Source organism: Haliaeetus albicilla, chromosome Z, assembly GCF_947461875.1.
Source record: "Haliaeetus albicilla chromosome Z, bHalAlb1.1, whole genome shotgun sequence".
Lineage (NCBI taxonomy): Eukaryota > Metazoa > Chordata > Aves > Accipitriformes > Accipitridae > Haliaeetus > Haliaeetus albicilla.
The window spans coordinates 42,463,127-42,476,704 of record NC_091516.1 but is presented as its reverse complement, the minus strand read 5'-3'; the positions used below and the strand labels follow the sequence as shown (position 1 = coordinate 42,476,704).

General features: G+C 37.6%; 1 protein-coding gene across 4 annotated transcripts in view; it reads left to right on the top strand.

The window, feature by feature from the left end:
* Positions 1-13,578, top strand: part of HOOK3 (hook microtubule tethering protein 3) — a 104,530-nt gene that overhangs the window by 48,814 nt on the left and 42,138 nt on the right. For 3 of the 4 annotated variants that reach the window (XM_069776765.1, XM_069776762.1, XM_069776763.1), the window contains exons 7-11: positions 4,082-4,144; positions 5,586-5,669; positions 6,908-7,071; positions 9,246-9,386; positions 10,913-11,114. In XM_069776765.1, the coding sequence (XP_069632866.1) occupies positions 4,082-4,144; positions 5,586-5,669; positions 6,908-7,071; positions 9,246-9,386; positions 10,913-11,114 (654 nt within the window). The remainder of the gene's footprint in view (positions 1-4,081; positions 4,145-5,585; positions 5,670-6,907; positions 7,072-9,245; positions 9,387-10,912; positions 11,115-13,578) is intronic. The other variant, XM_069776764.1, reaches the window with a different exon arrangement.

Sequence of the window (13,578 nt, the reverse complement as noted above, 5' to 3'; positions counted from 1 at the left end):
ACTGTAGAAGAAGCATTTCTTAAGAAGCAAATGTTTTGAACTTTTAACATCATCAACTAAGTGGTGCAGCTGCATTTGCAAAATCATGCAAATCGTGCGTAGGGGAAAAAAAGCATTTGAAATTCAGGTTATTCATGCATGCAGTTTTTGTGATAGTTTTACCCCTTCCCTAATCTTTATGTATCCATGACAACACAACTTGTTCACATTTCACAAGCAAGGCAGTTAAGAAGTGAAGGTTTTAATAATATAAAATTAGCAGATCTTACAAAGTATTTTGTAAGACATCGTACCAAAGCTATAAGCATGAAAATGTATAGATGTAAAGGATAACAGGGAATGACAACTGCTTCTCATAAAACTACACAAAGAGTTATAAAAATTGTCATGTCCTGGTTATCGTACCATTTAAAATCCAGACTGACCTCTTCACCACAGAATAAGCTGTTTTGATTTTAAATGACTTTCTGATTATTTGAACACATACTTGTGCTACTTCAAGTCTTCATTCTAAATATGCAAAATAAACCAGAAAAAAAGCAAGGAAGTAAATGCTAGTTGCTTGCTTTTTCACTGTGGGAAGCTCTTAAGCAGACTCTTCCTTCTATTGTAGAGGCCTAATGCAGTTGCTTGATTTTGCAGGCACTTTTTTGATTTCCCTTTTTATAATCAATTCACTTTTAAAATCTCTGCACATCATCATCATCATCCATTAAAGGTACATGTGAAAATAGATACTATACTTAAGCTACATTGTGAGTTTGGAGCTGAAAGCCAGTTCCAGCACTGCAAAATTGTGAAGGTAGACCTTTATGCCCACCTGTAGTTTGCTTCTGAAGAAAAGAAAACTTGCAGCTGTGGAGGGGGAATGAGAAGGCCACTTCCTTCTGCTTTTTATTCTTTTGAGTCAGTCAGCTGAAATAGAAATGAAATAAAGTTTGCCACTCAAAAGTACTGGCATTGACCCATACCTGTTAAGACCACGTGTTCTAATATCACTCTTGCAGGCTGCATGTGAAGCACTGAACTAGAACAGTATTTCAGGAATTTGTCTGAATGTGAGCTTGTAAGTAAAGGAGATATATAGCAGAACACAGTAAGTAAGTTTGCTTTAAAAATTAATAACAGCCTACTAGTATCATCAGATTAGTAGCAAATAATGCAGAAAAAGCTAATATGCCATCAAGCAGGTAACTGATGAAATGAGTGTTTTGGAGCACTAAACTTCAGTAGTATCTGAGAATGCTGGTGGACAAGAAATGAAGTGAAGAATAGGGGGAAACTAGGCAAGTCTGTTACCTTATGTTTTTTAGGTGGATAGAAGGTGTAGTGTTTGCTTTGAGTTGACATACATGTCTGTATGCAATCCTAAAACAGCATTCAGTAAAACTTTTCTTGAATTTTTTGGTAAATCTTACTAAAGAGAGAGAAGTTTGGATAAGTGGGTAGAGTTGTACCCTATTAGCTGTGCTGTTTATGGTAAAGTGTTTGCTACTAAGCAGGGAGAAACTCGGTAGAGGCAATTCAGAAGCAGAGCATGGTCAAGATAACTTGTTTATATATACCACTGTCATCTCCAATGTGTGGGGAGATGTGTAGGCAAAAGATGGAAGCAATCTCTCACCCTGATAACTCTCCCCACTTAACTTCAGTTTATTGTTAACTGATGATCAGAAGTTGGATTCCTGTTATTACTTGTGAGTAATCTGGCAATCTCGTTCCTGTTCCTTGTCCGGTCATGCTACTGGACGCAGCACAATCACTTAGATTTCTTCTTTAGCATCGCCACAATATCACAGGTCATAAGATTGCAAGATGCTTCTTGTTGCATTGAGTCAGTCATCTGTCTGTGGCTTTTGGCCTCAGTGCCTCATGCACTCTTCCCATGACATTCCCAATAATTCTGTGTAACATTCACACTGCACCCACACCATGTACCTCCACCACCTAATCCTTCTTCAGCTAATGTCCTCTGGACATTTGTGCTAAGGGTTCGTAAGGACAGGAAGTTTTGGGACAGATGGCAAAACTCATTGAAGAATAAAGGGATTATATTATTGGCCTCAGCCTGCTTTCTTTATGGTAATCCACAGAAAATAGCAACACCACAGTGGCCTCTAGTGGGTTGTGCAGCCTCTTGTATTCCTCCTACAGTAAGTCTTGGGCAGGCCTATTAAGCTGGGTTTCTGAAGAGGAAGTTACGCTACATCCAGAAAAGGGTGGTGGCTGTCAGGGACATGTTGTACATCCTTGCAGGCTTCATGCAGCCTGGGACCTGCCAGTTGGAAAGTACTGGCTTAATGGGTGGAACATATTTAGTGTCTGAAGTGTGTTTGCGAACAGTGTTGTGGGATATAGAATAGGGAGAAGAGTTCAGTATTTGGTTAATACGGATATCGCTGTTAGTCATCTGGAAAAGCATTTAAACAGTAGCTAGTGAAATGGAGTAATTGAAACATCTATAAACATCACAGAGCAGAGAGGGATTGGAAGTTCTTGTTTTGGATGGCAAAATTATAATCAGCTTAGAAAACACAGACCTAAATTAAATACAAGTTTGTAATGCCACTATATATGGTAATGAAAAAGACATGACTTCATTTTTCAGGGAAAAGCTCTGAGGCTAGGGACTTTCTAGTTACTGTTACAGAGAATCTGGGCTTCATGGAGTGCTTCATTTCAGAGTAGTTTGTCACTGTAAAGATGTAGACAAAATGAAAGGAATTCAGCAGTTACCAGCAAACATCATCAAGGTCTGAGGAGAACTGTTGACGACAAATAGATGAATTTAAGCATGTGGTACGCAGTTAAATCCCAGTTAAGGAGATGGGGGGAAAGGAGAGAAACGTAAGTATATAAATATTTGAATGATGTCATTATCAAAAAGTGATTTTTCTCTTGTACACAGTGGTATAAACAGAAAGGATGGAGAAGAAATGAAAGTTCTGTGTATCTGAGGAACTTTGCCAATGAAAAGTAATGCAAAAGCACCGATTTCTGGAAGGAATAGCAGAAGCCCTGTCTCTGGAGAGAGTAACTGGACAGGAGGCCTTAGGAAAGAAATCTTGTTCTGATTTTGGTTAGGATAGGGCTTTTTTGATTGTAACTTCCATGAATTGTGTCACTGGAGAACTCATAAAACATTTTGTGTTTGGATAGGACGACAGAAACGATCAGTGTCATTCCGTAATGCTGCCTTTTGAGTTCGTTACAGCATATTTCTCATTTGGTATCTTACAGCTTTCAGTAATGACTTTGCCTTAATATGTTTGCTGAAAGTGGGTGGGAGGAGGTCTTTGGGCTACTACTTCTGTTACATTTGATTTTAGCTTTTAACTACCTATGTAGCTGATCAGTGGGTTACTGAAAGAAAATTTAGTTTCTTATCAGCTTTTTATCATTTAGTAAGCACATCAGTTAATTTGAAGGGCTTTTTTTTTTTCTTTAAAGTCATGCCTGAGGTCATGTTTTCTAGGCTTAAAGCCATTACCAGTCATTCCTGCAAAAAAATAAGTTAGTATAAAAGGAATTGTAATACTTATTTCAGGAATAATCTCTATAAACTTTCCTTTTAAATCTGCAAATTACAGACAACTCCAGAGCAGGAATTTTGATCATCTTTGTTTTGCGCAATTAGCTGACATAGATATGCCCCCAACATTAGTTAAATAAATAAATTGATGTGAACTTCCAGGTGATCAAAAAATGAAAACCACTGGCAGAGAACAATTAAAGGCAGGTCTTGCGTGGTGTGTTGATAGCTACCATCATTCCATTGCCACTCCAGTAAAATGCTTAGCAGAGTATACTGTAGGTTTCATCATAAACTAAGACTGTGCATTTTAAGAAGAAAAAGAGATGATGTAAGATTTCTTTTATAGTGCTTTAAGTATTATAAATTCTGAAGACTCTTTCTGTATTGTTTCTGAATGTCATACATAAAAAATGAATTTAAAAACTTCTGAATGACGTCAGATTGAAGCTCCCCAAAGTTAAAATCAGCTTGTTATTTCATTGAAGCTTAGCTTTTATATTAAAAGTAAATCCTTGCTTTTTCTAATCCGGTGTAATCTAATTGCAGTTGATGAGTAAGGAGTCTCCAGTCTCTCTTGGAAATGATGCTTACGTTGAACTTGATCGGCAGGTATCTAAGACTAGATGTTTCTTTTCTTTCAATCATAGCACATCAGTGGGCAGTCATTTCGCGTTGTTAAGAAGTCTGTCTTTTTTTCTATAATCATGAGTTTTGTGGGAAATTCAAATAAGGAGAGGAAAACTAAATTTCAGCATTTCGAGTCCTTTTGCTTTATAAATTCAGTTTATGCATTTTGTATATTTAAAGGAGAGAAAAGCTCAGTTTGAAAAACAAGTTTAGCTGTATGACATACTATAGTCATTTGCAGGCAGGTGCAAATCTTTGGGTATTGAGGAAGAAGGATAAAAAAGTGTGTAGTATTTGAATAAAACTTTCTTTGCCAGTTCCTACTTCCAGAGTCAGTTTAAAAAAAATCATAGATGTGGCTCAAAAAATCATTAAAGCAGTCCTGGGAACTGTTACAATATATAAAGGAAGTTTTCAAAGAGAATCCTTCCATCTGATACATTTAAAGAATATGCAAAACCAATTGTGTTTTACTGGCTCAACCTCATGCTAACACTCCTACTTCCTCAGGTTTTTTTGTAATCGAGAAGTATAGTACAGTGGTGTTCCCTGTGTTCCTCCATCATGCTTTTTCTGCAGAAGTATGTAAATTCTGGCAGATGGAATTAATTTTTGTATGTCAACAGGCCCTTGAGAAATAAACTTGAAAAAATAAGATATGATGATGCTGTTTAGGAAAGCCCATCTAAAATTCATCATATATAATAACATATGTCTATATCTCTGTATACATAATATGCATGCACCTGTTTTATCAGGTCAATTTTCTTGTAGCTGTTTTTTATGTTATCCTAACTACATTCATGTGTGAACTTGCAAGATACATATCTTTGAACATACCTTTGAAGGGAATTATCTGGATATTTCTCACTGCTTACAAGATTCAGTGCTCTTTTTCAGGAGGGTAGGCTTCTCCCTCACCATGTTGGCTCTATTCCTGTTGTGCAGTAAGAGTAGCTTCCAGTGACTAGAGAGATTTTACCCTAATTGTCCATTCCCTGTATTCCACCTTCCAGTCCTTTCCGTATTTGAAAAGTAGATTGAAAACTGAAATTATGCACTCTTTGCATCCGTAAAGAAAAGTGGTATTGACAATTTTTTCAGTGTACAGAGTTGGCGAGTTCTTCAGACCCAAGTTCTTCAGGACTTTTTGACTCAATTCATAGAATAGATGTGATAATTCTAATGTATCTTTGTAAGACCAAATCTTACTTTTAGGTATGTTTACTTTCTACTGTCATATAGACTAAACAGTTATCACTTCTGCTTCTTTGTTTCTTTGTAAGAACAGAATTGCCTCAGTTTTCAAAAATATTAATATATCACCTAAATGTAAAAATGATTTTACAGTCATGTAGTTCAGAGTATTTTTAGACACTTCACAGAGAGTGATGAAACTATAAATGTTTGTTGTTTATGGTAGCTGAAGAAAACTACAGAAGAATTAAATGAAGCACTAGCAACAAAAGAAGAAATTGCCCAGAGATGTCATGAGTTAGATATGCAGGTAGGTTTGCTATATTGTACATATTAATTTTGAACTGGGAAAGAGAAGTGTTAATTTTTAGGCAGCTGAAATCAAGTAGTATAGTGTAGAAACATAATTTTTAAAAGGGAAATGAAAATTGCACAGTAATTATTTTGCTTAACTTGTGCTAGCCAAGTGAATTTCATTGTTTTCTTATCTTGATACAATGTTGCTAGTATTAAGATGATTCATACTAACAAAACTGTTTTTCTTTCAGGTAGGAAGGGGTCGAGCTGTGTGGCTCAACTCTTGCATTAGAGAACTAATAGAGGTTATGCTGCTGTAACAGTTTCAGTTAAGAGTTAAATCCCAATCCGAAGTTACTATAGTCTGTCAGCTGTGTATGGATTTAGACTAAGCCTTACTGTAAATCAAGCATACCTTGTCCGGAAGACATGAGGAGTGTAGAGTGGTAGCCCCAAAAGGCATTGCCATTGCAACCCTACTTTGGAGTATAATTCAGGCTTTTGCTAAGCAGTTCAGTAACTGTTAGAATTAATGAAGCTGATTTGTGTGTCATGGTTGATTTTGGTGTATTTGATTCAAGCTTTTATTGAAGCATTTCCTTCTGTTGAGATGGTCACATTCCTTCTCTTCCCCTCCTCCTCCTGCATGTTAATTCTATACTATTTAATGATATATGAACCCATGCTTCAGCTTTGAGTTGCAGCACTTTGGGTTCTTTGCAGTGCTGCCTGTTTTCACAACATTGGCGGAAACTGAGTTATCTTTGGGACTGTGTTCCTGTTTCAGGTCTGCTTGCAGTTGCCCACTGGATTAAAAAAATCTAGGAAGCGCACAGCCATCCCTTGCATATCTATATTTGGATATTCTGTCTGATTGATAGGCATTGTTTCTTTTGGAAATCGGTTTTAAAAGCTTTACTGTGGAGGGCTAGTTTTATTTGTTTGTTGGGAAGGTATGCATACTTTTATTATAATGAAGTTATCTTCTGTGGTAACTAAGACTTTTTCTTTAGATGCTTGTGCGAAATGCAGTTAAGATTAGTTACATTTTTGGTGTGGTAAATCTGCCCCTGATGTTGCAGTATGTTGGTTACATCAGATAGCAATTGAATACCCATTAATGTTACAGTATATTCTTGTGAAATGTGATTATTGAAGCCTGTGTATTGCCATTGTTGATACACACGATAAAAAGTTGCTCTCTATAGCTAGATAGCTCAGTTATTCCAGTTTATGCTCCTATTACAACAGGTTGCAGCCCTCCAGGAGGAGAAGAGCAGCTTGCTCGCTGAGAACCAGATTTTGATGGAACGTTTAAATCAGTCTGATTCTATTGAAGATCCCAACAGCCCTGCAGGTCGTAGGCACTTGCAACTGCAGACACAACTAGAACAACTCCAGGAGGAAACATTCAGGTAGAAAAGCTAGACTTGGTCAGATGGTTTGTTTGTAACTGGCAACAGACATGAATTATATACTTCTGGTTCTGCTGGCAATTATGTATAGTGGGTGGTATAACCACAGTAGTAAAGTTTTTATGTGATGTACATCTTATGATTTACCTCTTTACAAGCTCCAGCATTAAAAAATGCATAATTTCTTCATTGAAGAAGTATGAAATGCTGTATACTTGTTACTCTCTACTCTGTGAAGTTATTTTGAATTGTTTGTGTGCAGTCACTTCACCCATGTTTTTCAAAATTAGTGAGGATGTAAAGTAGCATGCTTTCCTGTATGTAGATTATTCTGATTGTATTTTTAGGGTGTAGGAACTCCTAGCTGGAAGTTTGCTATGGGCAGTACTACAGGTGGTATTATTATGCAGCAAAGTATGTCCTTCTCTGAATTTGAAAACAATTTGTTTCATATCTGAAAGATGGAGATTATCTGCAAGTGAACTCTGCTTTTCATTTGCATTTTCTCAACACATGGAAATGCAGTTCCTCTTTAAATATCCTTCCTGGTCCTTTTGACTGTTGCTTTCAGGCTGTGTAAGCCTCTTCTGCTGAAGAAAGCCGGTCCAATTCACCATCATCTTTTCATTCTTGTTGCTGTTCTTTCCCTATCCTTTGTGAGTGAAACTATGGTATTTCTTTATGCTGCCACTTTTTCTTCTCTTTCTGTCCTCTTCTGGTTGCCCTTTGTTAATTCTTCTGTCAGCTGCCATGTAACTTTCCTTTTTTGCCTGTTTTGCTGTTTTTCCACGGTCTCTTGCTATGCCTCTTCCTTGCGTGTTAGGCACACCCTCTTCCTTCAGTTTCTTGAAAAATGTTTAGTGTTTCTCTTTCACAGCAGCTAGTGCCTATTTTTCTTCTTTCTATACATCTACCGTGTAATGTAGTGATGTCTCTCTAATGTCCCCTTTTATCTCACCTTATTCATCTCCGTGCTCTGGAATGATTCCTGCCTGAGTCTATTATCAATTGCTGTTCAAACAGGTTTTGTCCCCATATGCAATACCTGCACTGCCTGTTACTCTAGTTTCAGGTTCTGAACGTCTTTCTAAACCCTTTTCACATGTGAGATTCATCTCCCAACCTCCTTTACCTCCTTCCCCTGCCTTCATATCATGTGGCTTCTGAAGGCAGTTTGTGTGTTTTCCTTCTCCAGCTCTACCTGACCAAACAGGATGTATGTACAGCTTAACTGATGCCCAGTGTGGTACAACAGTTTTTCTCCCACTCTTGCTGCTTTATGTCCTTTGACAGTTCCAGTCTATCACGATCCAAATCTTTGTTGTATATGGTTTAGATGACCTACTGACTATCTCTTGTCTCCGTTCTTGTAGATTCTTTTTGGAATCCTTGAATTAATGGATAGAATACTGCTTTTTTTTTTTTTCCACCATGCCCATACTTCCTTTCCTGGATTGTTTTTATTTTAATTTCAGATCAAAATATCACAATAGAACTTCATGTTCTAGGTTGTGTCCTCTACCATTTGTACAAAATGCTTTGACAAAATTTCTCAGTTACTCCCTTTGTTCACTGCCAGGTTAATGCAGCTTTGGCTGTGTATGCTATATGTAAGTAGTTCACTCCAGAAACTTTGGTCTGAGTTCTTTACATGCTAACTAGATAACTAAATGTGTGACTTGGCTCTTCAGAGGTACTGGGCAGGCACAGGTTCTTTGTACGTAAATAAAGCAAGCCACCTTGGTGAAACCTCTATGGCATTTAGAACATCTGACAATCAGGTCAATATTGTTGACGGTGTATAGGAGTTGAACAGCTGAACAAAATCTTAGGATAAAGGTGTCATGTTCAAACTCTGTATGCCCCAAGATGAAAAAAGGTGGAAATTTCTGCTTGAGCTTCCATTGCAAAAAATTACTATGACAGAAAAAACTCAAGATTTGTCTTTCTGAGAACATACATTACCTTGTGATCTTCCAAATATAAAGACTGATATCAAATTTGGAGCCTTAAAATCAACCTGCTTCTACTTTTTTGAATAAGCACATTGGGCTGCTCTTCTCTTTCACTGCACCAGAAGGCTGTTTCATGTATTTTTAGAGAGCACCATGGTGAGGAAAGGTAACTGTGGCTCAAACTGAGAAATTATTTTCTGTTTTACTTCATTTCTACAGATTAGAAGCTGCCAAAGATGACTATCGAATACGCTGTGAAGAACTAGAAAAGGAAATTGCTGAATTGAGACAACAAACAGAAGAGCTTACTACATTGGCAGAGGAGGCTCAGTCTTTGAAGGATGAGATAGATATACTCAGGTAAACTCTGTTCCATTAACCCTTTTTCAACTATTAACTTTTAATCCATACCATTTCTGTACTTAGTCTTCATTAGCTTTTGTTTAAATAATTTTAATATTAAATATAAACACTTTCTCAATGCCAAGGTTCTTGATCCTCCAGTTAAGTACACAGATGACCACACAGTTCTGCTTAAGTAATACAGTTATTTATTATGTACCTAATCAATAAATATTAGTAATCTTAGCAATCCTACACCATCTTATGGTCATAACAAGTCACTCGCTGGTCTCCTGAGTATTCTCTACTTACCTGCATCATGACTTGGGCATTTGTTCTCATCAGGGAACTAGACCCTTTCCTTTCCTGGGTTTGCATTATTTGGACTTAGGGTGGAGCTTTTGGTTCATCATATAATGCTAATATGAACAGCATCTGTTACAGCTGTCTTTGCCACTGGATTTTAGCACCCAAAGTTATCATGATATGATGATGCTAGGGGTTTAGAGGGTGGGGCAGCCCCTTTTACTATGGAACTTAATCCTTCCGTAGTGGTGTCTTGCTGCATGTGTTACTCAGAACAGTTATCTACTACCCACCTGTATCACTCTTTCTAGCAAGTCTAGCAAGGCTTATTTTAATGCTGACTTTTCTAATTCACCAGGAGCTTTCTACCAAAGCTATCTGTCTTTATCTCCTCTGTCATTAATATGAGGAATGAGCTCATCAGGCTGCACAATTCCATAAACCATCTGTGTGGGCAGCATGGGTTCAAAGAGTAATTCCTTGCCCCAGAGAGAGGCTCTGCACTTCATTGGAGAATAAGGAGATTTGGCTTGTCGCAGTGTTCCATAAATTGACTGTCAATTCAATGGGGGATTCTCTAGATTTCATAGAAAATTGAGTGTAAATCAGTTGGTTCTAAAATGAAACTGGGGACAGTTATAGTAGCGGGGGGGTGGGAGGGTGGGTGGGAGGGCTATTGATGTCCCGGCAGTGCACCAGGTAGATGGAAAAAACTCTGAAATGTTATGAATGGAGCCTGGTGTTCCATTTTGTTTAGAAGGAATCAGGCTCCAGAGCTGTTATGGTACTTCTCTGTCACCAAGTATATGCTGCCCAGGAGATAGATCTTTATGATTTTATTCCTGGTTATCATTAAAACAAATTGAAAGGCAGAAAATTTTATTCTTTACCCTTGTAAAATGCAGGACTAAAGATTGATTTAGAATTGAAAGGAAATGGGTGGGAGTGAAGGTGCTTTAACTGTTAAGATTGGAAGTAGATAAGAAGGCTGTATTAGGAAGAGTGATAGTGTCTAAAAGTACCTCCATCAACAGTTCTTTCAGTTGACAAATAGTCATGAGAGAGAAGGAGACAATTTAAAAGTGAAAACGTTAGTCGTAGGAGGATATGATTGCTTTCTTGTTCTCCCCATGATGTAAGAATGTCTTCTTTATTACGGCAAAATACTGAGGAAGCTTCAGGACATTTCATTTTGGAAGTTTTCAGAGTACAAATTTGATACAAATCTGTCCCTCCAGGCATTCTTCTGATAAAGTAGCCAAGTTAGAAAGCCAGGTAGAGTCATACAAAAAGAAATTGGAAGACCTGGGTGATTTGCGACGGCAAGTGAAACTCTTGGAAGAGAAGAATACAATCTACATGCAAAATACCGTGAGCCTCGAAGAAGAGCTAAGGAAGGCTAACGCAGCACGCAGTCAGCTGGAAACATACAAGAGACAGGTGAGAACAGATATCAGTGCAACAGTTCTCTGTATTGTTCAACACTTTCTCTTCATAACATGGCTAATACCTCAAAGTAAAAAAGACATTATGAACAAACAGCTCCTTGTGTTTAAAAGACTTGCATGTTTTGTAGGTACTATCTTTGTCCTCCTTTCCTGCAATTCTTATCATTATTTCAAGTTTACATTAGTTTGCCAATAAGCAGTATTTCTTCCTTTGAAAAAATCAACAGATTTTTCTTCTCAAATTATTCCTAATTCCTATTCAGTAGCGGGGCTTGAATTAGAGCCTCTTCTTTCAGAAAAAGTATCTGCTTTTAACTTACAAATTTCCAGCAGTGAGGAGTGCACCACAGCTGAGGTAAGTTATTCCTGTGGTTAAGTAACTTCTTTTTATTAAGGTTCTAGTTTGTCTGAAACATCTGAATTTGTCCAGTTATGAAGAGAGAAGGATGCATATCATCCCTGTTGTTTATATGCACCCAGCAGAGCACAAAATGTGTCATCAGCACACTCTGGAGTGAAAGGCATCTGTTTATCTTCCTGCTTATCAAAGTGCCATGTGATCCTGTTTCTGTAAAGGTGGAAGATGTGCTTAATCTTCTCTCTGCTTCTACACTACATTGACATGGCATCATTCTGGGATTCTTGTTACAGGGCCAGACAGAGCGTGGCTTGTTAAAGTACTAGTGCCTGCTCTGTATTTCTGCCTGCTCAAAAGCTCGAATGGTCATGGTACAGGAGTCCCTATAGGTCAGCTTACAGCAGAATAAAATACAGAAACAACCACTAAAAACATTATAAGCCCAGGAGCAATATGTGACCCTAAGACGACAGCATTTTCCCTGCGCCTGGCCATCTTGGTTATTAAGACAACTAGCTTCAGCCTCTATATGCTAACTGTAGATACAGTCCAAATGATTCCACCAGAAAAAAATAATTTGGACGAGAAAAATGCTGAAATAACAGACAATCAAAGGGAAAAGTAAATGTGGAAAACAATGGCCTTTCACACAAATAGTGTCATGTTTACTGGCAACAAATACTTCACTCCATTGAACAGCTGAGCATGTGATACAGTTGTGTAACCTTGACATCTGCATCTGATCGTTCTTACTTCACCAACAATAAGGATTTTGGAAGGGGCAGTCCCATCATTTGTGCTGCAAAAGTACTCCTCCTTTTCTTCATCATTCCCTGTGTTTTATGGGTAGGATTTCATGTCAGAGGAGCTGTTGATTTGTACAAAACTGTTCCACTGGCTGAGACTGGAATAAACCTCAGGTGTATTGTGACAGATGTGAGTTTTCTTCACCTAGCCACAGTCTCTCAAAATGAACAGACAGTGTGTTTGCCGTCAGTGTCTGTAAGGCTGGGTTCCTTTTGAGACCTGCCTGTGAATCATGAGCTGTCACGAAATTAATTTCTGGGAATCCTAAGTTGTGCTATAAGAATTAAGCCAGGTATAAGGATTCTGATGTTATGTCATTGCTGAGGACTAGTGTGGCCCTGTAATGGAATGTGTCTTGTCTGGTGTGTGAAGGATCCAATCCCACTCAGGATGATGTTGTCAGACAATTTTATTTATTAGGCTTAGAAGCTTTGTGCTGTGCAGATGAAAGTGCTTTGTTCAAACTCCTATAGTGATCTGCAAGGAAATTGCATCTTCACCCAATCCAGCACTTTGTGAGATGAGGTTAGTGGTGACGTATTGTGCTGAGAGTTGTAATAGCATTTAGTTATTTAAGAGGTTTTGTTCACTTTTCTGAAAGCAAGCACAAGCATTTTCTAATAAACTTTTTATTGCAAAATGAAGAATTGAAATCTGAAGATTCCAGGATTATTTTTTGTAATTTTAATTCAGCCCCTTTGTGCATGTACATTCTGATATATTTGTTTTTCTTTGCTGCAAGATTCCTGCTTTAGTCATTCCACGTGTCAGATAATGCTCAGTAAATGTGATGGTATTTAATTTTTTTTTAATCTTCTGCACTACCATGTAGCTGTATATCTTTCTATACACTCCCAAGTCCTGATTCAAGACAATTTATTTCCCGCTGTGTTCTTCTGCATACCATTACCACAGCATGAGTAATTACAAACATTAATGCATTTGTTTTCATTTGAGGTGAAAATATACCTATTTTGCAAGTAGGGACACAATCACAGGTGGAGGCCTGCATTTTTATTTTTTTTATATCTGCAGTTATTCTGATAGCCCCAGTGATGGATATTACATATGAGAAATGAAATATTTTCATATCTCACATTGTGATACTTTTTTTAATCTGATAATTTCAGAAATGGCAAGCCTGTGGGTTTTTTGCAGCCTTTAATTTAAGAACAACAACAGCAAAGTCCTTGTCTAAGACTTAAGACCATGCAGATTTTTAGGCCTGGTAGTTATTTTGCTGTAGCTATACACATTGAAAATAAAAGGTAATTAGAACCACTAGGCGGTC